Source organism: Mytilinidion resinicola (assembly GCF_010093595.1).
Source record: "Mytilinidion resinicola strain CBS 304.34 unplaced genomic scaffold BDZ99scaffold_29, whole genome shotgun sequence".
Classification (NCBI taxonomy): Eukaryota; Fungi; Ascomycota; class Dothideomycetes; order Mytilinidiales; family Mytilinidiaceae; genus Mytilinidion; species Mytilinidion resinicola.
Window position 1 is genome coordinate 115,230 of NW_022985465.1, and position 23,356 is coordinate 138,585.

The 23,356-nt window shown below is 54.6% G+C and overlaps 6 protein-coding genes across 6 annotated transcripts; 3 read left to right on the top strand and 3 right to left on the bottom strand.

The window, feature by feature from the left end:
• The first annotated feature begins 660 nt into the window (after positions 1-660).
• Positions 661-1,869, top strand: BDZ99DRAFT_468567 (uncharacterized protein). The gene is made up of 3 exons (XM_033721282.1): positions 661-835; positions 887-1,383; positions 1,439-1,869. Exons 1-3 carry the CDS (start codon positions 774-776, stop codon positions 1,522-1,524), a joined length of 645 nt encoding a protein of 214 aa, XP_033569850.1. The 5' UTR covers positions 661-773; the 3' UTR covers positions 1,525-1,869.
• A 727-nt stretch (positions 1,870-2,596) lies between these two features.
• Positions 2,597-3,681, top strand: BDZ99DRAFT_176766 (uncharacterized protein). Its single transcript, XM_033713021.1, has 2 exons — positions 2,597-2,945; positions 3,008-3,681. The coding sequence occupies exons 1-2, from the start codon at positions 2,746-2,748 to the stop codon at positions 3,588-3,590; spliced, it is 783 nt and encodes a 260-aa protein (XP_033569851.1). The 5' UTR covers positions 2,597-2,745; the 3' UTR covers positions 3,591-3,681.
• Positions 3,573-3,856, bottom strand: BDZ99DRAFT_468568 (uncharacterized protein). Its single transcript, XM_033721283.1, has one exon. The coding sequence runs from the start codon at positions 3,757-3,759 to the stop codon at positions 3,604-3,606; it is 156 nt and encodes a 51-aa protein (XP_033569852.1). The 5' UTR covers positions 3,760-3,856; the 3' UTR covers positions 3,573-3,603.
• Positions 3,857-5,473: 1,617 nt separating this feature from the next.
• Positions 5,474-6,911, bottom strand: BDZ99DRAFT_526990 (uncharacterized protein; the record flags this gene model as incomplete). The annotated part of the gene is made up of 3 exons (XM_033726190.1): positions 5,474-6,579; positions 6,634-6,787; positions 6,837-6,911. The coding sequence occupies 3 exons, from the start codon at positions 6,909-6,911 to the stop codon at positions 5,474-5,476; spliced, it is 1,335 nt and encodes a 444-aa protein (XP_033569853.1).
• A 5,836-nt stretch (positions 6,912-12,747) lies between these two features.
• On the top strand, positions 12,748-13,056 carry BDZ99DRAFT_468570 (uncharacterized protein). The gene has a single exon (XM_033721284.1). The coding sequence runs from the start codon at positions 12,807-12,809 to the stop codon at positions 13,008-13,010; it is 204 nt and encodes a 67-aa protein (XP_033569854.1). The 5' UTR covers positions 12,748-12,806; the 3' UTR covers positions 13,011-13,056.
• A 6,407-nt stretch (positions 13,057-19,463) lies between these two features.
• On the bottom strand, positions 19,464-20,543 carry BDZ99DRAFT_548128 (uncharacterized protein; the record flags this gene model as incomplete). Its single annotated transcript, XM_033726910.1, has 2 exons — positions 19,464-20,207; positions 20,259-20,543. 2 exons carry the CDS (start codon positions 20,541-20,543, stop codon positions 19,464-19,466), a joined length of 1,029 nt encoding a protein of 342 aa, XP_033569855.1.
• Between the last annotated feature and the right edge of the window lie 2,813 nt (positions 20,544-23,356).

Consider the following 23,356-nt stretch of genomic DNA (forward strand, 5'->3'; position numbering starts at 1 on the left):
AGCTAGAAAGGGTATTCTATCAGGTGAAGAAGCAGCCGATCGTGCACAACCTGTACAGGAAGGGGCAGCAGAGGAGGCAGCAGAGCCACCGGCCGAGCGGCCACAGCGAGCAAAACCTAGGTGCAGCATGTGCGAATCAACAGAACACAATGCACGTACGTGCCCTAGGCGGCAGGCAGCTAGCTAGTATATAGCTGCATAAAATATATTTGTTCGTAGTGGAGTAATTCGGAATATTTGGCCTCGGTAGCGTGGTTGGGTGGGCCACTAGCTTGTGCGGGCCACTAACTTGTGGATTACGTTACTACATATCGCGCGCATATGTAAGCTGGTACAGCTGCGTGTTCCCCAGCGTGACCTTCCGCGACCTTCCGCTACCTTCCGCGACCTTCCGCTACCTTCCGCTCTCCCCGCTCTTCCCCGCTTCTCTCGCCTCTCCATTCTAAGCCACTAATGCACTAGACAGGTTACTTTCGAGTGCACTGTACCGTACCGTTCCCCGCCTCCACCTGCCGCTGTGCGCCTGCTTAACGCAAGGGGGGCGGCGCCAATCATTGTCGACTGACTATCCTCAATATCACACTCTGTCCACCCTAGCGGGGCTAGGCAAATGCCGTCATTTCATCGAGGCTCGCCTCGCATATACCCTGTGCGTTTTCCTTTTGTCATTACACTGTTTGTGGTTGTGCTCGTTTGCCCACTCTTCGTCTTGAGAAGCTCACTCTACGCTATCGTCACCGTCTTCGACGAAATCCTCAAGTACTAATCGCAACATGTCCACTGCACAGAGTTCTAGTAGTATCAATCCCCGGGTCAGAGAAGCCAGGGAGCTTCCGTGAGTTTCCTAGCATCTCGATGTTCCTTATCTTCTAATCGTGCGCGGCAGACCGCTCGCAACCCACATCCCTACAACTCCAACACTTCCTGGAGTTGAGGCGCTCCTCAGTGGAGTCCGCTCTGCTCAACAGGAAACGTCGTTGCAAGCATCACCGACGACGGGGCAGCACGGCCTCCTCACGCCGTTGTCAACCCACATCCCTACAACTCTAACTATTCCTGGAGTTAAAGCGCTCATCAAGTCATCCCAAAGACATGTCAAAAAGACGACGCGGGAACGAAAGACCCGTTCAAAGAAAAACAAGAAGTTGAAGACACTTGAGGGTCTTCTTCTAGCAGGCCCGTACAACCCAAAGCTCGTAGCCGCCTCTGAATTAAATTCACACAATGCTGAAAAGAGTGGTTTGAAACATACCAAGGGGGTCGTGATAGACGCTGCTATTCATGCTTTAGAGAACCACGCCATCCGGATCAGAGACCAGGACACTGTGATTGAACACCAGGACACTGTCATTGAACACCAGGCCAGGGAAATTCAAAGACTCGGTAAGGGTACTGCACAACCATCCACTGTTTCAGCACGTATTAACCATACCATCAGCTCAAGGTGGAATCGTGTTTTCCGGGCTCGCCGATACTGTCGCGCAACCATTTCGACATGCTCATCTACGACCGCCCGAGTCCTAGTCCAGCTTCTTGCCCTCATCAAGGCCATGTCTCTCCTCGCACGTGGGCCATTGTCTTTTTCGTGGGTCCTCTCCCTCAACAGAAATGTTCACTTGGTGGTATACTTTTGGTTTCCTTTCTTTTCAAGCACACCAGGGCAACAAGGAGTGGCAACCTGTCTGTCACCGGCTTGTGAGGCTGCCATGCATCAGGTCCCCTGTATGAACGTATGTCTGGGTATCTTTCAATTTTTTTTTCAATCGGGTCTGGCACCGAGGGAGAAGCTGACGGCCTTGGGCGAATTCATGCAGAAATGGCCTCACACCACTATCATAGACCTGCGCATATTGCGAAATTCATCTCTGGTACTGCAAACCCCATTGAGACTATTACATGCACGTGACGTCGAGGTGGTGGCTCGGTTGCATTCCTGTCAAGTAGATTGTGCCAGCCCCGCGCTGTACGCCGTCGACCTATCGACGATAGCGCGTCTTTGCAGTGTCCGGCAGGAGTTGCCAAATCTTCGTACAAGACTGGCACCTCTCTGGTGGCTTGGTTTGAGTTCTTGGATGTTGCGGAGGAGCAGTTGCATCGAATCGACTTGGGGCTAGCACCTGGTGGCGACGGGCTGTGCCGCAAATTCAGGGCACGCAATCGTTATCTTCTTTCCAGTGGCTGTGATGCAAGAGCAGGGGTTGCCGAAACTCAGTGATTTCTTTTGGCGCGGCGAGAGCCCGTCTCAGCGAACAGCGACACACCACAGCAGCACCGACGGGCCCGTGAAAAAGCCAGGAGATTTTGGGAGTTCCAGCATATGGGAACTCATTGAAGTCACGTCGCCATTCTTCTTCGTCACGGAATCGCTTCTTCAAACACCCAGCCTCGTCTCCTTCATGACCTCTGGTCCGGGATATTTCAGCGATAGATCAGAGCCTGCTCGCTGAGGCCTTGGATCCATTGATCAAGCGCCAGCACGCCATCATGTCCTGAAATCGGTGAACCTGTGGAATCCCTGCACCGATGCAGTGCCACTCATCCACCAACGCCGGAAAAAAGAAGAGGGAGCAAACCCCCCAAATTTAGTCTCATGACCTGTAGCATATGCGGGCGTGAATGTTGGCGTCATGGTCACAGCAACAATGTAGCTATCCTATGAAGAGCCCATGGAGATGCCATCCATCTGTATGGGCTAGTCCAATCCATGTCCAATCCGTGCGTTGCGAGCTGAGTTGACCTGCTCGCATGCATAAATATCCTCTGAGGTGGTCCCGTGAGAGAGCATCCAGCAGCACTCCATTGCGAAAGCCCACCCGAACCCGGCCACTTTGCAGCATCTACCAAGACATGACGATACGCCAACCGGTCCCTGTGGATAGAATGAGTCTGAGCTTCATTGCTCCGCAGACGAACGCCACCTCTTGGAGTCCCGCCCGTCAACGTTCGTAAGTGAGCCCGAGGCGACCACTCAGATTCCGACGTGGAACTAGACTAATATGTCGATCAGGGCTGGGCACTCCGGCAGTGCTGGTGGAGTCGATGGCCATCGAGGATCTACACCAGGGGCAGAACGCCACCAAACTGACGACAGGGCGACCCCTCAGACCCCGCCGTGGAACCCAATCAATAGGTCGATCAGTTTTGGGCACTCCGGCAGTGCTGGTGGAGTCGGTGGCCATCGCGACTCTACACCAGAAGCGGAACGCCACCAAGCTGACGACAGGGCGACGCCACCGACCCCGACGTGGAGCCAGATCGATAGGTGGATCAGGGCTGGGCACTCCGGCAGTGCTGGTGGAGTCGATGGCCATCGCGACTCTACACCAGGAGCAGAACGCGACCAAGCCGACGACAGGGCGACCCCTCCCACTCCGACGTGGAGCGAGATCAATAGGTCGATCAATGCTGGGCACTCCGACGGTGCTGGTGGCGTCGATGGCCATCGCGACTCTACACCTGGAGCCGAACACGACCAGCCCGCCGACGAGAGTGGACAAGCGGTGGTAAGCGCGGGAGCCAAACCACCATACAGTGAGAACGAGAGGTTTACGGTGATGTACCTGTACGTGATGACTCAGGTTGAAAATTGATGTGAACTCTGTCTTATTTCGGGGGCCCGAAGGCCAAACTATATACTACGTAGGAAGTGACTGTATGCATAGGCAGAAGCACTAATTGGAGGCAGCAGTAGGCAGCATTAGGCAGGGTAGGCCACCGTACCCCAACCCCTCTCTGTAGAAGTTGTAACTGGCTAGGCATGTAGGCAGCTACTATGCCAGCAACTCCAAGTCTGTACGTAGGTGACCGTGAACCGTATGAGTTGTTGATCCTAGGTTGTAGCTGTTACAACCCGAGTTGATGCTGGAAAACCCGTGGAGGGAGGCTGCCGACATGTACAACACGTGGAACCAGTATCACGGCCATGGATTCGTCGAACCATGCCTACGGTCACCGTCAGGCCTGCAGGCCGAGGCGTATCGGGTGGAGGAGAGTTGGGGAATGATCAAGGCGCGGGCGCCCAAGGATGCGGTGGGCAGGATCGAAGGAAACCGAGCGATATACCAGGCTCGAGTTGAGCAAATGAACCGGCGAGAACTGTATCGGTCGCTCGAGACCATGTTCGGCCCCCCGAAGGACATTGATGTCGACCGCCTTGGTGGCTGCAAACGATAGCTTGGTCCTTCCTCTCTTTCTATTTTTTGTTCTTTTTTTGTTGAGCTCGGCGCGGAGGGGCAAGTTTCCCATATGTGACTCTGGCGATTGCGCTTGCATGCTTCATTGACGACAACGGTTTCCATATGTTGCTCTGGCGATTGCGCGGGCTTCATTCATTGACGAGCAACGGTTTCTCGGTCGATTTCGCGGTAGAGAACCTTTTCGGTTCCCAATAACAAGAGTATTCGGTACTTCCACCATGAGGCCCGCTCAGCCCAGCTATTGACATTTGTGATTTTAGTGACCTACTACATCTTGATGCCCCCCTTCTCACCAAATGTGCGTGAGAGCGCCATGCACTGCTGACAAGGTTGGCATGTCCGGCGCGGTTTTGATCGTTGATCGGTGAGCAGGAGAGGGTGGCGTGCGACACCTCGACGTGTCTGTTTCTGGGCAGAGCGAGCTCAAACCAACGCGCAGGTGGGACGGCCTGTATGCAAGCCAGAGGAATCGCCGAGAAGAGGCTCGTTTCAATTGGCAGAGTATTGACGCTGATGGATTCGACGACTTCTTCAATCGGGGCGGCTACATGTCTCCGTTGCGGAGAACTTCTCAACTTCGAAGTGTCTGTTTCTGGGCAGGGCGAGCTCAAACCAACGTGCAGTGAGACGGCCTGTATGCAAGCCAGAGGAATCGCCGAGAAGAGGCTCGTTTCAATTGGCAGAGTATCGACGGTGATTGATCGGACGACTTCTTCAATCTGGGCAGGGCGATCTCAAACCAACATGCAGTGAGACGGCTTGTATGCAAGCCAGAGGAATCGCCGAGAAGAGGCTCGTTTCAATTGGCAGAGTATCGACGGTGATTGATTCGACGACTTCTTCAATCTGGGCAGGGCGATCTCAAGCCAACGCGCAGGTGAGACGGCCTGTATGCAAGCTAGAAGAATCGAATCGCCGAGATGACGCTCGTTTCAATTGGCAGAGTATCGACGCTGATGGATTCGACGGCTTCTTCCATCTGGGCGGCTACATGTTTCCGTTGCGGAGAACTTCTCAAACAAGCAAGTGCACACCGAGAGTTCGCACGCTCTCGCTGGCCATTGAAACCCGCGTCACGAGGCGTCTCTGGCAAAGGTGCAATGCAAGAGAGACCAGATAATTCACCGAAAAGACTACGGTAGACCACATGAACGGCCCCCTTCCCGCCGGCTTCACAATTTTGACCAAAGCGGGATCCTCCGCGCGTTTTCCAGGCCTCTTCGCCAACAATACCACACCGCTGACACCGGTGCCGCCCATTTGCGTTGAGGGTGCTGTCAGTGCTGCGCAGTGCCCGTCAGAGAAGGCGGTGCCGCACTCGTCGAGCCATTAGCAACTACGGGTCCCTGCTCCTGTACTACCGCCGTCGCCTCCTTGTCACGGCGCGCCGTGATGGTCTTGCCCATGTGAAGGGCGTTGTTCAGCTTCTCGACCGCATCTGCAGCCTCGGCCGCGCTCGCATATTGCGCCTTCGCACAGCCTTTGGGCTTGCTAGTGCTTTGGTCCCGCGGCAACTCCCAACGCATGGGACGTCCACCATAGCTCTCTAGAAGTTCAGTCAAGTCCGCCTCGGCGCAAGAATAGCTCAGCCCGGTGATAAAGATTCCTCGATGTTCAGTGCGCACTACGCCGTTGGTGATGTTCATGGAGAGGCCGTCAGGTGTCGTCGAGTATGCCGGCGATCGCTGCATGGGAACACTTTGTGGTACAGCAGGATATGGTGCTGTAGCAGCCGCGTAGCCATACTGTGTCGGTTGCGTGGGGTATGTGGTGTAATATCCAGCAGGAGTCGAGTAATATCCAGCAGGAGTTGAGTAATATCTAGCAGGAGGAGTTGCCCAATATCTATATGGAACCGGCATCGAAGCGCTAGTGACGGGAGCGTTCGTGGGCACTGGAGCGTTCGTGGGCATTGGAGCGTTCATGGGCATCGGAGCGCTAGTGACGGGAGTGTTCGTGGGCGTCGGAGCGTTCATGGGCATCGGAGCGCTAGTGACGGGAGCGTTCGTGGGCATTGGATCGCTAGTGACGAGAGCGTTCGTGGGCATCGGAGCGATCATGGGCATCGGAGCGCTAGTGACGGGAGCATTCGTAGGCATGGGAGCGTTCAGGAGCATCGGAGGGCGAATGGCGGGAGCGTTCACGGGCATCTGAGCGCTAGCGCCGGGAGAGTTCATCGCCACTGAGGTCATTATCGTCCGAGCGATCAGGTTCAGGTTTGTCCCGTTCTGTCGGCCGCTGTGCTGGCCTGGTCCGACTCCTCCCCGCGGCGAAGAGCAATTACATCGAACCAAGGTCGGACTGACACCAGAGCGGCTAAGTTTCCACTCGTGAACCAGCGTGCCCTTGCCGTTCGTCCGGTTGCGTCGGTATGCAAACCGATCTGCGTTGATTGTCAGCTGTGGTGCGCCTCGGAAGTGTTGCCAGTGGCTCTTACTGTAGGCAGAGTCGGCATCTTTTTTTCCAAGGACTCTGAAGTAGCCCTCACGCAAGCCTGGGTAAGCCTCGACAACTTCAGTCCATCTCGGCTGGTTCACAGTGAAGCCGCGGACATAGTCTTTCAAACTCCGCCAGGTCCAGTGGTATGGAAGCTTGCATGGCGATGAGCAGAGGTCAGGATTGAGGGATGGTCGACCTTACGCCAGATACCCAGAAGAAATGCTCGTCATCCATGGATGTGTCGTTTGGGTGCAAGTTTGGGTCAGAGTCAGCCATGGTCGATACAGATGGATGAGAATGAAATGCGAAGCAACTGAAGACGTCAGCAACAAGATGGCGAATTCAATGAAATGGCTCAGAGCGTGATGGTGGAGTTGATAAAAGTGGTCTATTCGAGGAACAGATATATAATCAAGGGGGCAACGGTTTGGCAGAGGGCAAAGACTGGAACGAGGAGTATGACTGATGCGGAGTGGTAGCACAATGCAAGGGTTTAGGATATTTGGTGGTTGGCCAATGGAGCGCGGCTCCCGTCTGATGGGTGTCGCGAGGGATTCACATGTTCGGCTACGGGGATCTGCAGCAACGGGGGTCTGCATGCTCGGCATTGCTCGATGTCCCGCACTGGGAGGGGAGGTCGCGATGCGCGGCACATGTGGCGTAGGACTCTGGGGGGTCGCGATCGGCGGCCCAGGGAGGCGGCGCGGGACCCTTGGACGGACCGGCGGCGTGGGACCCTTGGACGGACTGGCGGCGTGTGACCCTTGGACGGACTGGCCTGTACTACGCTCTGGGGCGGCGCGGGTGCTGGCACGGTGCCGTGAGTGCTCTGGTGCTGGGGCGCTGGGGTGCTGGTTCAGCTTGCGCGGTGCCGCGACGTGCGACAGGGCTCAGGGCTCGCGAGAGATGTAACAGGGGCCTGCATATGCGGGGCGGCGAGGCCTCCGCGAGGCCTGTGATGTCCTCAGGCCGCTGCAGCAAGGGCGCGAAGCCGGCCAGGCAACAGCGCACGAAGCGTTCCCCCCTCACCACAGCGCAACCAGCGTCAGACCCTCCAGAAAAGCAGCTCCCTGTGCTCAAGGAGCCTGCTTGCCTGCTTCTGTGGCATGCCCAACTTTCCCGCATGATTTCGACTGCTCTTTGATGATTTGCGGTCGACGAGTAGTTTTTGCCGTGCTGCCTGACCGACATTCCGGCGACGGTCGGATTGTGACATGCAATTTGGTGGCATTGTGACAATCAGTTGGGGGCCGTTGTGGCAGACAATGCCATGCAACAGACAACAGCCCTGGCGCAGCATTGCGAGGGCCCCCGAGGGCCAGATTGCGAGATGCGATGTTGACGCGGTGCGGGGTTCCGGGTAAGAGTCCGGGATTGGCTCGGGACGAGACGCACGGCCAGCGCCCACCATCGCGAAAAGTGAGGCTTTGGCGTCCCGTGCGCCCCGCTCAGCGCCCGCGTCTCACTTTTTTTGTGATGGTGGGCCAGACGGCTGAGCAGCGGCATACCCGCTGAACCAGGTTTCGCGACCGAGGATATGGCGCTGATGTACTTCGTGAGATGCAGCTCACGTGGTTTCCCACCTTTGTTGAACGACAAAGGTTGCCCCGCCAGACAGCCTCGTAATGAATACAGCCCTCAAGCACCCTTGAGATACTCACTGCCCCAATCTAATCCAATGGCGCAATATCATCATGGCATGAACCCAGCTGCCACCATGAATCTCCCAAGGATCTGAAGCGCCGAACGCGATTGCACTTTGCAGCGCCTGCCCCGCGACCGGTGAGCTTAGCGCCGATCTCAAGCCACAAAAGTTCAGCTGCAAAAGAGGGATAATCTCGAAACTAACGCCTCGCGACACCCTTGCTTTGGGTGGATTCAGCTCCGCCTTAGTAAGATTTCGGTCCAGAGAAGGGTTTTCCTCCGTTTCTAATCCCATCTAATGCACCTGTGACGCTTAAAATCCGCATTAGGCCACGGGACGGCAGGAGGCGCGCGTCTGCCCTCCACACTTTTCAGTAGGTATGCCGAGTCTTTCCTAGTGTGGTAATGGAGGGAGGATAGTCGCGGGAGGGCGTATGACACCATCATCAACGAGGAAAAGGGTAGGAGAGGAAGAACCTCAATCGTATTGTCCTATGTAGAGGCCGCAGCCCGATGCGCTGCTGAAGGCAGGCTGAAAAGTAAAAGAAGAAGTGATGATGGCCTGAGCAGGCGCGCATCTGTCCTCTACACTTTTCAGTATACCAAGTCTTTCCTAGTATGCGTATGGTGGTGGAGGGCGGGGGTGGGAGTGATAATGACCCGAGCAGGCGCGCGACTGTCCTCCACACTTTTCAGTATGCCAAGTCTTTCCTAGTATGGTGGTGGAAGGCGGGGCAGTCACGGGAGGGAGTATCACGCATCACCGCGGAGGAAAAGGGTAGGAGAGGAAGAACCTCAATCGTATTGTCCTAAGTAGAGGCCGCAACCCGATGCGCTGCCGAAGGCAGGCTGAAAGTAAAAGAAGAAGAAGAAGTGATGATGGCCGGGGAGAGAGCCGCCGCCGTTGACAAGAGGCCCAATCGCCTATCACGTGCAGCCCGCATACCAGCACCGGTCTATTTCACCACATGCCTCCCCACCCAGGAGTCAACCCATGACGGCATTCATTTGCGCTGAGGTAGACCGCTAGCCATAGAAGAAGTATCTGCAGTAGAAGGAAAAAAAGTATCTAGAGTAGGAAACACAAACATAGGGGCAAGAGCCTAAAAGAGAACAGGTCGCCCGTTGCAGTGGGCCGGAAGTAATCAGGTTTATGCCTTCCCACCTAGCAACCTGCCATTCGCAGCAATTCACGCAGTACCTAAGCTGAAGGGAGACCAAAAGGAGAGGAGATAGACCGGACACACTGCCATTTGATAGTTTCCCGCAGGCCACCATCACTCCCTCCCGCGACTGCCCCGCCTTCCACTACCATACTAGGAAAGACTTGGCATGACTACTGAAAAGTGTGGAGGACAGTCGCGCGCCTGCTCGGGTCATCATCACTCCCTTCCCCGCCCTCCACCACCATACCCATACTAGGAAAGACTTGGCATACTGAAAACTGCGGAGGACAGATGCGCGCCTGTGCAGATCTGAGCTTCCAGCTCTCCGGCCATTGTGCTCCTGCACACACGGTAACCACCAAGTCTGCGAGTGCAAAGATCAACCCACTAGAGCTTTCCGGCCACTGTGCTCCTGCAAACCCAGTAACCACCAAGTCTGCGAGTGCAAGCGGCCTGCACGCTTATCTGCGGACATGGCGTTCTGCGTTGCGGGGCTTAAAGTGACTGAGACGGCACGTAAGCGTGGGTCTTAGTCATCACGGTCCTTCAGACCGTGCCGTAGCTTCAGCCTAAGAAGACACCTTTCACCTTTTACCTCCACTTCATACTCGCACGAACCGTGCCATTTGGTAGCTCAGTGCTCCAGTAGCTTCGCTCATCGCAAGCACTAGATTCGCAGTCCCCTACACCTTAGAATCCCTACTAGGAACCTATAGAAGCCGTCGCTGAAACTTGTTGCTCTCGCAAACAACGGCGCCGGCGCCAGCTCCGAAGCCCCTCACGACTCCGCATCCTCAAATTGACGGACGCCGACGTCACCGTCGAAGTTCAGCTTGTTGCCTGCTACAGGTTGTCCTCTACGGGTTGTCCTCTATAATTCCCGACGTCACGGTTAAGCCCAGGACGCCAACAACAACAACCTCTCTGCGACTCCCTTCCAGCGACCTAGCCTACGCCGCTGCAGTCTCATTTCTCTGTGTGCGGAAGCAACCGCGCAGCTGACCGGTTCGCCTTTCGCGGACCGCGGAATGCCTTCCTCAGGAACCACGGAACCGCGCCAAGAAGCGGCAACAGATCGCCTATTATTTCTGTCCGAAGCTCTCAGCTTCCCTCCTCCTTCATCTATGTCTCATCAACCACTCCACCAGCGTGCGAGGCCCAGGCCTGACGCCCGCGTCCAAGAAACCCTCGTCTACAACAAGTTTACCGGCTGTCGTCGTCTTGCAGAAGCCGTCGTCTTGTAGGCCTTCTCAGCCTCTAACGCCGCCGTCTTGCAGGCTTTCAAAGCTGTCGCTACTCCATATCCAGCACAAACAGCTCCAACAGCAAACACCGGTCTCCTGCAGTACACCTACCCCAGCCTGCCCCGGGACATTGTCCAACGCAGCTCTCGGCAGTGGCTTCCTTGCCCAATACCCAGCTGTTGAGCGACCGCTTGGCGAAGCGTATCCTTCCAAGTGGTTGACTTCAGCTCATACCCTGCAAGCCAACGTCAGGAACTTCTCACGACAGCTTGAACAACGCCAGGTTGCCGTCTCCGTGGACTCTCCGCACAACAGCACTCGCAACGACAACCTGAACCCGCTTGCGGTCCCCCACAACATGGCCTTCAACGCCGCTCAGCTTCAGCAGCTCAACAACCTGATCAATCAAGCGGTGGCACGGGTAGCTGGGCAACAGCAGGCGCCAGGCCCGCCTGGTCCTCCAGGACCCCCGGAGCTCAAGGCCCTCCCGGCGCTGATGGCGCAGGTAGTGACGGTGACGGAGGCTTCTGTGTTCAGGAAATTGGGTTCTTCTACCTAGACGCCGACATTGGCGACAACCTTTCCTACATCGGCAACGACACCTACATTCGTGACGTCTACGTGTTCGTGGAGCGTGTCAATAATGTTGCTAGGCTTCCAGGTCGTTTCGAGGACCTTGTGAAGAACAAGCTGCCGCAATGCCCACGTGGCAGCGCGTTAACGTGGTTTACCTCCGTCCTCACAGACCTTAAGAAGGGTGGCCTCCGTCAACTGACCTTAGAGGACGGCTGGTGCAAAGCGTTGATTCGCTAATTCAAGGAACCGCTGACGAAGTCCCTGAGCAAGTTGACGACGGCGTCCTACTCTCTCCGAGACGCCAAAAAACGGACGTAGTCTATCCACATACGTCTACGACGTCCTTCGCAACGCGAAGGCCTCGAACATCGAAAACACAGTAAACGGCCTTGCCTTTGCCTGGAAGGGTATAGACTCCCTCCTCAGGAACGGTCTCGCCGCGCCTACCGCGACCACAGCCGTCCACGACTTCGTCCAGATGTTGGAAGCCCGACGCGACAACTGGAGCGACCTCGCCGACGTCTACATCCGGAGCGCGCCCGCGCCCAGAAACGGTCAGTACAGTTAGTTTTCCTTATACCCCCGACGAACTTGCCAGCCGTCCAATCGACAGAGCCAGCAGCAGTACGGCGGTTTCTCGTAGTACCGAGGCGGCTACTCCAACCAGTTCGAAGGTCGATCTAACAACTACTTCAACCCCCGCGCCGACGCTTACACTCAGCAGCAGCCAAGCGCTCCTACAGCACCTTCGAGGCCTACTCTTCCGGCCCCGCGACAGCCTCTACTTCTCACAAGCGGCAACGCACCTCCATCCTCTGCAGAAACGTCGAGGCGGCTTCAATCGAAGCGGCGGCAACTGAAATCAGTTCACTGGACCCAACCAGTTTGGCAGGCAGTCGTATAAAGCTACCGCTAACAACGCCGACGAAGAAGAAGAGCCTCTGGACGAGGAGGAGCCCTGGACGGAAGACGCCCAGCTCGGTTACTACTCGGGCGACTACGATTACGTCCACCAGTACTACGAGCCCAACAACGACGCCCCAGATCAAGTTGACGACGCCCCGAACAACCTCGTCGACTCCGGATCAGCCGACGTTCACGACGCCGCAACCTCGCCAGCCGTCCTATTCGCTAGACGCCAGTGTCGAACATGCCGCGCGAGCTTCCCCTCAAACAATCTGCTCTTCAAGCACCTACGCTACGAGTGTTCGCCGACTTCTCGGTTCCGCCCTCAGAAGCCCACGAGCTCTTCAAAGTCGGCGAACCCGAGAACCCCCAACATAGTCGTCAGTTGTCAGGCAATCAAAGTCGTTAGCACGCGCCGTTCCAGCATCCACGTCAGTTCTAGTCTCACCAAGGCGCTCGGCACCGGCCTCGCCTTTCGGGGTTACCACTACGTGACTATGGGAGTAGCTCTTGCGAAGCACGGAGAGCTCGTCCAGGTGACACCCGACACCGGCAACACAATGACACTCATTGGAAGGGACTTCTTGGAAAAGCACCATAATCCGTACAAGGTCCGACACCTAGAGCACACTATCATGGTCCGCGGCGTATGCAATCGTCTAGTTCCGTCTTCGGACTTCTACATCGTCACTCTGTACGTTCCAGGACGTCTCAACAGCGCGCCCGCCGTCGCCGTCGTGACGTTCGAGGCCCACGTCGTTGAACAGCGACGTTCCAACATACTCATCGACACCGACGTCCTCGCCCCAGAAGGTTTCGTTATCGACCTGAAGAGATGATGCGTCCAAATTGGAAGCTGCTAGGGCCTTGAAGCCCCGATCTCGGTAAAAGCAAGAGCTGACGACGCCGTCCTGGTCAAACGAGTCTACAGCGGCCAAGTCCACACGATTCCACCCAGTACGGTAACGCCCGTCCCAATCAAGGTGCGGCAGCGCGACTCGCTGCCAGACAGAGACTTTACATTCACGCCCGAGCTCAAGCCTTCACGCCTAGGGCTTGACGGAGGAGCCTACGCTCATGACATGGACGTCAACTTTTCAGTCGTCCATGTGCGGAACTCCTCAGACAGGGCCTACGCCGTCGCGAAAAACACGCGCTTCGGTACGCTCGAAGGCTGCCTGGAAGAGGGCGCCTACATGATGGACGTCGAGAATCACGACCTCGCCGCCCTTCGCGCACCCCTCTGGCAACCCCTAGGAGCTGAATTCCCCTTTTCGGGCGCCTACAACAGCTCTACGGATCAAATTGTTGGCAGAAGCCTGCTCGACGACGCCTTAAACCACGCTACCGCCAAGTCCTTGTCAACGACAAAGCCGTCAATCGCGACGAAACCGTCAACCGCGACGAAGTCGTGAACCGCGACAGAATTGCCGACCACGAGCATCCCGATGGACGCTCAGCACACCGAGTTAGAAGGCCCTTTCGGAGTCACGGTTTACGCTACCTCAGTCGCTGTCGCCGAACAATATAGCAGCCTCCTACAGGGCTACAAATCGCTCTTCACGGACGACGGAAGCTAGCCAACATACCCGAGAATCAGTGGCTACAGATACCGTTACAGGAGGACCTCAACGGGGCCAAGCTGGGCCGCCGCGTCTATCCCCTTGGGCCCCAAGAACGCGCCCTCGTCGACGAAGAGTTTAACAAGCTGCACGACCAAGATAGGACGGAGTGGTCTACCAAGCCCACCCGCTTCGGCTTTCCCGTGTTTGTAGTCTGGAGGACGGTTGTTGCTAACGGGCAACCCGTTAGGAATGGCCGGGTTGTCGTCGACATCCGAGGCCTTAACAAGGTGTCCCTCAAAGATAGCTATCCACTCCCACGCCAAGAAGACCTCGCAAGCGCTGTTGTCGGCTGCCCGTTCATTTCGACGATTGACGCCGCCTCCTTCTACCAATGGCCTGTCGCGTACAACGACCGCGACAAATTCACAGTAGTCTCCCACAGAGGCCAAGAACATTTCAACGTTGCCGTAATAGGTTTCTGTGGCTCACCACCTTACGTACAGCGACATATTGACAGGCTCATCCGTCGCCATAGGTTGTCCACGTTCTGCAAGGCGTACATCGACGATATCGTCGTCTACGTCTCTTTTTTGATGCGCTCACAAACGCTAGCATCACGCTCTAGGGCTCAAAATCCTTCCTCGGGTACCCGTCCCTCGTGCTCCTCAGACAGAAAGTAGACGCCCTTGGTCTCTCCATGGCTGCTGAAAAGATTGCAGCTATTAAGGACCTTAACTTCCCTACAAGTCCAAAGGAGCTCGAACACTACCTGGGCCTCACGGGCTGGTTACGCCAATATATAGGCTACTGTGCCCAACTCTCGGAGCCTCTACAAGCCGAGAAGACGCGCCTGCTTAAGGGAGCACCCGTCGCTGGCCAGGCGCGCATCCATCACGCCCGGAGCACCCGTATTGAAGATACAGCCGAGCTCCGTGAGTCATTTGAAGCCGTCCAGAACGCCTTCAACGACCCCTCCTTAGTCTACTATCAGCCTCTGCGCCTGCTGTACGTCGACGCGTCAAAACAGGGCTACGGTGTCATGATGTATCACGTCGTCGGCGAGCATCGACGACATCAAACGGAACCAGATCCAGTCTGTTCTTTTCCTTAGCAAGCTGTTGTCAGCTGCTGAACGCAACTACTGGCCCACCGAGCTCGAAGTTGCGTGTCTCTGCTGGGTAATCCGACGTATCCGTCACCTACTAGAGGCCTCCGAGAAGCCCACTATTGTTATTACCGACCACGCCGCTACTACGGGCATTGCTAAGGCGACGTCGCTGTCCACGTCCTCCGTTGACAAGCTGAACATGCGCCTAATCCGGGCCTCACAGTACCTGTTGCAGTTCCGACTTGACGTGCGCTACAGACCCGGGAAACAGCAACTTGTTCCGGACGCCCTCTCTCGGACGCCCTCTCCCGCCTATCCGCCAGAGCTAGGCCTGGCGATTCGAACACCGACGCCCTCGAGGACCTGTCGGCCTTCCATGCAACGCCCGACGACGGAGACGACCTCCTAGCCTTCAACACTACCGTCGTCGAGCTCGCGGACAACTTCCGCACCCAGCTGATCAAGGCCTACGTTACCGACAAGCACTGGTCCAACACCATGGCCCTTTTAACGGCGGCCCCGACAGCTCAGCCCCGGGCGTCGCTTTTGTCTTGATTAACGGCCTTATCTATCACCGCGATCAGGTTGACGGGAGGCACAGGCTGTGCATCCCAGAGAGTCTCGAAGGCGACATCTTTGCCGAATGTCATGACGCCCACTTCCATGCCGGCTTCCACAGAACCTACGAGCGCGTTCGGGCAACCTGCTTCATCCATAACCTCCCTCGACGCCTGCGTCTTTACCTGGGCCACTGTCACGTCTGTAGGTCTACGACAACAACTCGTCACCGGCCCTACGGAACGCTTATTCCAGTACAAACGCCGAACATCCCATTTCATACAGTAGCCCTAGATTTTGTTGTGGGCCTCCCAGGGTCCGGCGGCTTTAACGCCTTTGTCACGATTACCGACAAATTCTCCAAACGCGTTACTATTGCACCTGGCAAGGACATCTATACAGCTGAAGACTGGGCTGGAGTTGTTCTCGACGCCTTAGCCGACTGGGGCGTCCCAAGCCGCAACCGTTATGGATCGCGACCGGAAGTTCATCTCTGCCTTCTGGCGCTCCCTCTTCCAGCGGCTGGGCACCAAGATCCTGATATCCACGGCGTATCACCCGCGGACTAACGGCCAGTCTGAACAAACTAACCAGACCGTTGAAGTCGCAATTTAGTACTACTTATCGCAAAGCCAGGTCGACTGGCACAAGATACTGCCGTCCCTCCGTAGGACGCTCAACAACTCCGTCAATCAGTCGACAGGTCGGTCGCCCAACGAGATCATCTACGGGTTCCGCGTCAGCGAGGGCCTGCCCGCGCACGCTTCGACGCCCGAGAGTCGCCCGCTCAGTCCGACGCCCGCTCAGACGCCCGCGTCAGGAACCTCTGCTCACAGCCGCTCTCCAGCGCCTGACCTCGACCCAGGAGCGTCGAGCTTTTTTGACTCCCGAGAGAAATTGCGTCAGGAGGCCGCAGATTCCATCGCGTTCGCAGCCGCCAGGATGAAGCTGCGTTTCGACAAGACTCAAGCTCCTCTACGCCTTGCGCCAGGCGACTTAGTGTACGTACGTCTCCACAAGGGCTACAAGGTTCCAGGTGTCCATCGCAAGTTCGGACAGTTCGGACAACAGCGTGTAGGCCCCAGAGTCGTCAAGCGCGCTGTTGGTCACAACGCCTACGAGATTGACCTCCCGGCCGCCTGGACGATCCATCCTATTATCTCGATGGACCAGCTTGAATTAGCTCCGACGCCCAAGGACGACCCCTTTGAGCGCCCTATCCAAGAGGAACCGCCAGCGGTTGAAGATGAACGTAACGACGAAAACAGTCCCTTCTTCCGGGTTGAACAGCTACTAGATAGACGCTACTGACGCATCGGTCGCTCAAAGAAGAAGCTTACTGAATATCTTGTCAAGTGAAGGGGTACGGCCATGAAGAGAACCAGTGGGTACAGCGCAAGGATGTCGACGAGGACCTCGCGAAGGCCTACGACGACGCCCACTAAAGGTTCGCGCCTGGGGACTCATCATTACGGACCCGTATACGTTCCAGCTTTCAACACGCCCCTGTATACTTTCGCGACTTCCACGAAATCCGTCGACTTGCACAACTTCTACGGAGCCGTCGACGAATGCACCGTGCTTGGGTACCTGCTATTAGGAGTCTATTAACCTGCAACTAAGCCGATGTTGCACCCACTCTAGCTCGTTCAGGACGCTGGTGATGCCATTGCGCTGGCGTTGCTAATCCATTGACGATTCTGATGCCCCAGCATCATGGGGCTTATTTCGGCTCCCCCTGAACGCTGGCACTCACCTTCTGCTGGCGATTCTGATGCCCTAGCGTCGTTGGAGCCCATTTTTGCTCCCCCTCAATTTCACGAGGCCCTCAATTCTACGGCTTTCGACCGCACGATCCTCTCGACCGCACGATCTCCTCAGTCGCACGATCCTTTCGCTCGTGCGACCGGCTCAATCGTGCAACTAACTTGATTGCGCGATCAGGGTGATCGTGCGAGCGGGGCGGGGGTAAAAGCTGAGGGGTCGTAGGAACTGGGGGATCGTAGGGTCTGGGGCATCGTAGGGTCTGGGGCATCGTAGGCCTCTCAGCTCCTAGCTCAGCCAGCTACGGAGCCAGCTACTCAGCAGATGAGTGAGGAACGGGAGAATTGGAATGCGAGGTGCACAGGTGTTCGCTCTTATTCAGCGACAAGGCGGAGCTGAAGCTCATAGAGCGCGGGGAATCAGCGGTCTTCAGCTGGCTTATGTAGAAAGTCGTCAACCGTGGCCAGAATTGCGCCCATGAGCGCACCGTTTCCCCTGTTCCATTCGATGAGCTTCATCGTGTAGGCTTCTTGCTAAGTAACCGCAGCGACAGAGGGAGAGGCGGAAGCCTCAGCGCTGGATGGAGTGACACCTTACCGTGGAGGCGTTGGCTTCTTATCTTCATTACGGCATTCGTACAGTCCCTTGCTGTGTGCGTACGCCTTCATCTGCATTTGCCAGCTGTCGAAGTTGGAGCCATCGCGCTTGAGCTTCGCGATATGCAGGTCGCCGCCCGCCATGCTGTCGATCCAGCATTCGGGACTGTCGGCGTCGTGCTAAGTTTCGGTCCTTTCTTGCTAGGTTAGTTCTCCTCGTTCTATAATCAAAGATTCCAATTCCGTCGATGGCAACCTTGCAACAGGAATAGAGGGTGGAAGCAGTTGCTTCGAAGATCGTACCTCAGCCCGACGAATACCGTTTGGTCATTGTGACAACCAGCACGGCCCACCCTTCGCCGCCATTCATCCAAGGACTTCCACGAGAAGGCTCATCGTCCCTTTTTCTGCAACCTGAAACTGACTTCATTATTCCTATCCATCCAGCATCTCGACTTTCACGACCATCAGAAAACCTAACCAGCATAACCACGCTTGAATTGCTACCCACTGGCGCTATGCAAAATCCTCCAGACCTAGGCCCCCCATACCTTGTCTATATCGCCAGAAGGGGCGGCTGTAGGAGTCTCTGCATCCTTACTTCCGGAAAAGCCACAGAACCACACTCGTGCATGTCCTACTATCCCAATCAAATTGGGGGCGTTGTTCAGGCAAACCTCATCCAGCGGTCATCTCCGGCCTTCATAATTGATCAAGGTTGGTTCCGGGATCGGAACATCTTCTCTACAGTCCGTATGACTCAGGCAGTTCCTCCTGGTCAACCAAGCCAAGATGCAACATTCGAACAATGGCTATTGGCTGTGCTCGCTACGTTGGAGCAACATCATGGAACCATCTGGAAATCAGCTACATAGTGCAGCAGAGTATGTTTGAATGAACTTGCTGCTGGAGAAGAGTACTGATTTTTCGTAGTCCGGCATAGGATGTGGTGGAGGAGTCTAGGTGCCGGAGCAAGATCATCTAAGTTACCCCTCTGGACCTCAACAAAAGAATCTAGCAAAGGATATGGCGGTAGTGTCAGGCCTTGGACGGCCTTTTCCTTTGTTTTGCAAGCGACATTCATCTGTAGTCACAAGACAGTCACGTGGTCGCGTGACCGTCAGGCGGGCGCACTAGCAGCTAGCGCCAACCGCACCGGGAACCTACTTCTGGCGGCTGCGCCCTTGCCCTTCTTCTCTGTTTGTATCACAACTTCCATAGCATAGCAATGCAACCCTTTCTAATTGCTGTTTGCCTATCGGGTCCTCACAGGTAGAGTCTAGGACTCAGGTTGAAAACTGATGTGAACTCTGCTTGTATTGTAGTGGCCGTACGGGCCGAATATATACTAATAGGAAATAGCCCACCCCCTAAGTCTATCAGCTCAGCTGAATAGAGGCCAGCTGAAAGGAACGAACCCAGCTGAGAGGAACCTGTTGTAGGTGAACAGAGGACCTCGCCACGCTGAGTGCGCGTTAGTAGCAACCAACCAATGAAGAAGAGCGAGAATTAAGGAGAGAGAAGGGGGGGGAGTGCCTGTACGTAGGTGACCGTGAACCGTATGAGTTGTTAATCCTAGGTTGTAGCTGTTACAACCCGAGTCTGGGCGTTGGATTTCACTTTCCGTGTAACAATGACAGTGAAGCGAAATAAGAGTGGATTTAAGTCAGACCAGATAACAGAGAGCTGTTCAATTCTCAACTAAAGCTCGTAAAATGTTAAGTCGTGAACAATAAAATCCCTCTCTTCTGTGAAAGGATCATCAAAGCCTCCTGCTATCTTCTGCAACACCTGCTCCCAACCCTCGGCATACGAAAATGGATCCATTCTCGCCGCTTGAACAAATGCTGGTAGCCATACAAGACTGTCCCAATCAATTATAACAACTTCCCAATCCACTACCTTTCCTCCAACTCCTTTAATAGATCGAACAAGGTAATTAACGGGTCCGGCGTCCATGTGAGTAAGCGTAGGTTTATAACCCGTTGCTCTGGCTAAAAGTGGTTTAAACTTAGACAGGAGGCCCAGTGTGTGGGGATGATGGTCAGCTACATTGATGGTCACTGAATCTGCTGCGCGCAACTCAGCAGAAGCATACATGGCTGAAACGAGGTCCTCGTAGGAGTCATAGGGACCAGAGTTGCTCTCGCGGATCCTGCAGAGACTGAGGGCGCTTGGGAAGGCTTGGTGGTAGACTCGACCGTAGTATCCTTCGGATGGAACAGCTCGGAGTAGTCGGAACTGCTCTGAAATCTTTGAGCAAATGATCTCCCGCGCCTCATCGTCCAGAGCGTCCCACTTTTCTCCGTAGATATGCTCGCCTTCGATGAACTCGGTGACCAAATAGTGGATGTCATATGGTTCTTTGGGCACTGAGAAAAAGGCATACACCTTCGGCGTCCGGACTTTGGAATGCTCCTGTAGAAATAATAGGTTCTCAGCTTCCTACCCAAAGTTAGTTATGACTTCAGCTATACCATGTAACTAGAGCCTTACCAGCAGTATAGTGTGCTGTGGGCCTCCTTTAACCACGCAATTACCAATTCTGCATACATCGTGGTGTCCGTAACGTTGAGTCAATCGGTTCTCTTCCATTGCTTTTTCAATTTCGTCTACTGAAGGTATATCCGGATGCTCGGGGGCTTCGTACGGGGATTTCGTAACGATCCAAGGTTTGGGTACCTCGACTTCTAAAAACTTATATTTCAAGCGAAAGAGTTCTTGGTCATCCGCATACCCTTCCGGATAATGTTCCTTCAGGACTTCGGCTTTGGTGCGCATATTGTAGAGATGATTGAAAAATTCCAAGACAAAACCTAGGATGAGAGCTGTGGGAATGAGAGCTGCGGGGGCGAGCACCCTGTTAAACACTCTCGATGGGCACCTGCTTTTGTGATGGGTGATCATGGCTCCAATTCGACCCACGTAGACGGATGAAAGCATTTGATATTGTCGTCAGATACTTGATCCATTTTCGATTCGCTATTATGAGACTCCTTTGAACTTTGCTCTTAAAGGTGCTATTGAAGATGACTAGGCTTGCGCCAACGAGAAGGACAAAGCATCTTTAAGCCTTGTCGTTAGATACTTTATCATTCTTTCAAGCGCTATAATGGGACTCCTTTGACTTTGCTCTTTATCATTAACTAGATAGTTCCACGTGTGATGGTGCTCTAACTATAATAGGACTAGATGTGGGCCCATTTTCGGGCCAGACTTCGGCCAGCCGAACTCTAAGGGTTAGTCGAGCTCTGAGAGGCCATCTAAATTCTAAGTGACCAACCAATCTGAAAGGCCAGCCGAACTTGAAGAGGCCATCCGAAATTTTAGCAGCCAGCCAAGAGTGAAATCTGAAAGGCCAGCCGAAAACCAAGTGGCCAGCTAATTCGAAAGGCCAGCCACTCTCAAAGGCCAACCACTTTCAAAGGCCAACCACTCTCAAAGACCAGCCACTCTCAAAAGGCCAGCCACTCTCAAAGGCCAGCCAAATTCGAAGCGGCTAGCCGAAATCTAAATGGCTGTCATGACATGATGGTATTGCACCACGTGACCCTAAAACATAAGGCCTCTACCGTTACGCGAGCGTTGACTCGTAGTGAAACGAGCACGAAGGGGCAATGATTACAGTTAAAGGCGAGGGAGCATATGAGAAGGTCGATAATTGAGGAACACTTGGGACCTATGGACTATCCCTTTGAACGTCGGCTTGCGTCCAACGTTATCGATAAGGATCTAACCAATCAGAAGCCTATATTTCAACTAGACGTGAGTTTATTTGAATTATAGATTTCGTAGCTATCTAGCTGCCTAGCAGCCTACTCTCTGGAGTTGAGCTTCTCATAGTGTGATGCCCAACACTCGCCCGTGCTACAGAACGGAATAAGGCACGTAGAACAGCCGTAGAGACTCAGGTTGCAGCACTACAACCTAGGATCAACAACTCATATGCCAGAAAGCTACTCTCCGAACATCAGCTGTAGAGAACCCAGCTGAAATCTCAGCTGTAGAGAACCGAGCTGAAGCCTCAGCTGTGCAGGGCTCATCTGAACTTACTAGCGCGCCACCCTGGGGGTGGCCCCCTTCCTTCCCCTAGTATATATACAACTAGCTAGACGTCTATAGAAATCAGAGTTCACATCAATTTCAACCTGAGTTAGAGGGTTCTTGGTGCCCTCTTTGGACGCTTCCAATCCTTACTCTGTACATTTTTACGTACTGTGTTGATTGAGAGGTCTGCCAGCGGCCTCCGTGCGCCCTTGTGAGGCTTTATAGACTTCTTTCCAGCCTTAATACACACCGAGCAGTTCTTAGGCTTCTGCCACAGCTTAGTAAGGTTGTGTTCCGCCACGGGCTGCCACGTAACGTCCTCTGTTCCTTTCCTAATTGCCTGCTCAGTATAGTGTTGTCTTGGTAGACGTGTGGAGGCCTCGAGGAGGGCTTTGCAGAGGGCTCGGCGAAAGGCAGCGTGGCTATCAGCGCGGCTGTTGCCCACGGCGCTATTGTGAGAGGAGAGTTTATAGCAGTTGCCCACTATAGTATTAAAGAGGAAGTGGAACAGCGGTTTCCAGGTCTTTAAATGTATCCTCTGGGTTGTGTAATAGCTTTAAAGCTGGTCGGCTACGTCAACGCCACACATGTAGAGGTTGTACTAATCTATAAACTCCGGAATGTCTATTTCTTTAACTACATCGTCGCCGAAGGGCTTGCGCTTCTGTGCCGCGTTGGTAGAGGTCTTCGCAGGCCGTCTGCGGCGCCGGAGTACATAGGATTGACCTTGGTGATGTATAACGTAAGCGGCTCTGCGGTATAGTAGTAAGAACAGAATATAAGGATAGCTCACCATTATAGACCGTAGACATAAATAAAACCACCTGTATATCTGCCTAAGCAAACTCTATTACTGTACAACCTTTCGAGAGCTTTCTATAGAGCGTACCCTATGGAATTTGGGCCGTATATACGAGTTTAAGGTTAGTAAGCGATAGTAAGAATTTCTCTGCAGACACCTTTTTTTTATATGCCGTCTTGCCCTTCTTATCTTCCACAATATTGCCCTCTTCCTCTCCTTCCTCTTCCTGTTGTGTCTTTGTAGTTTGTATAGTGCCGGCTGCCCCGATTCCTAGGCCTCGAAGCCGTTTAAATAGCTTTACGCTGCAGAAGAGATTATTAAGCCAAACTACATACTTGCCGGGCGGGTATAGGACAGCGTCTATCTCGGAGTCTCGCTGCGTAAGCAGGTCCAGCACAACAGCCTGTGTCTTTGTAAAGCCCTCCTTCTTTATAAATACCGTGTTAAGGTCCATCGGGCCCTTATTATCTCCCTTCGCATGCCACATCCAATCTAGCACGTAGCCCTGATTAGCTAGCACCCAGATTTTGAAGCCCTTAGGCGTGGGCTTTGACGGTATATTTACAATCTCTGGTGCGCGCCCTATAAAGCGCTTAATAGTCTTATCAACAGCCAGGTAAGCGCCTGGACTATAGTATTTGTGGCAGAGCAATCGCAGGTGCTTAGAGAGGGCGTCAACGCGGCTAAATATATCCTTGTAGGCATTATATAGAGGTGAGAACCGAATAAAACGGTCCAGCTGCTA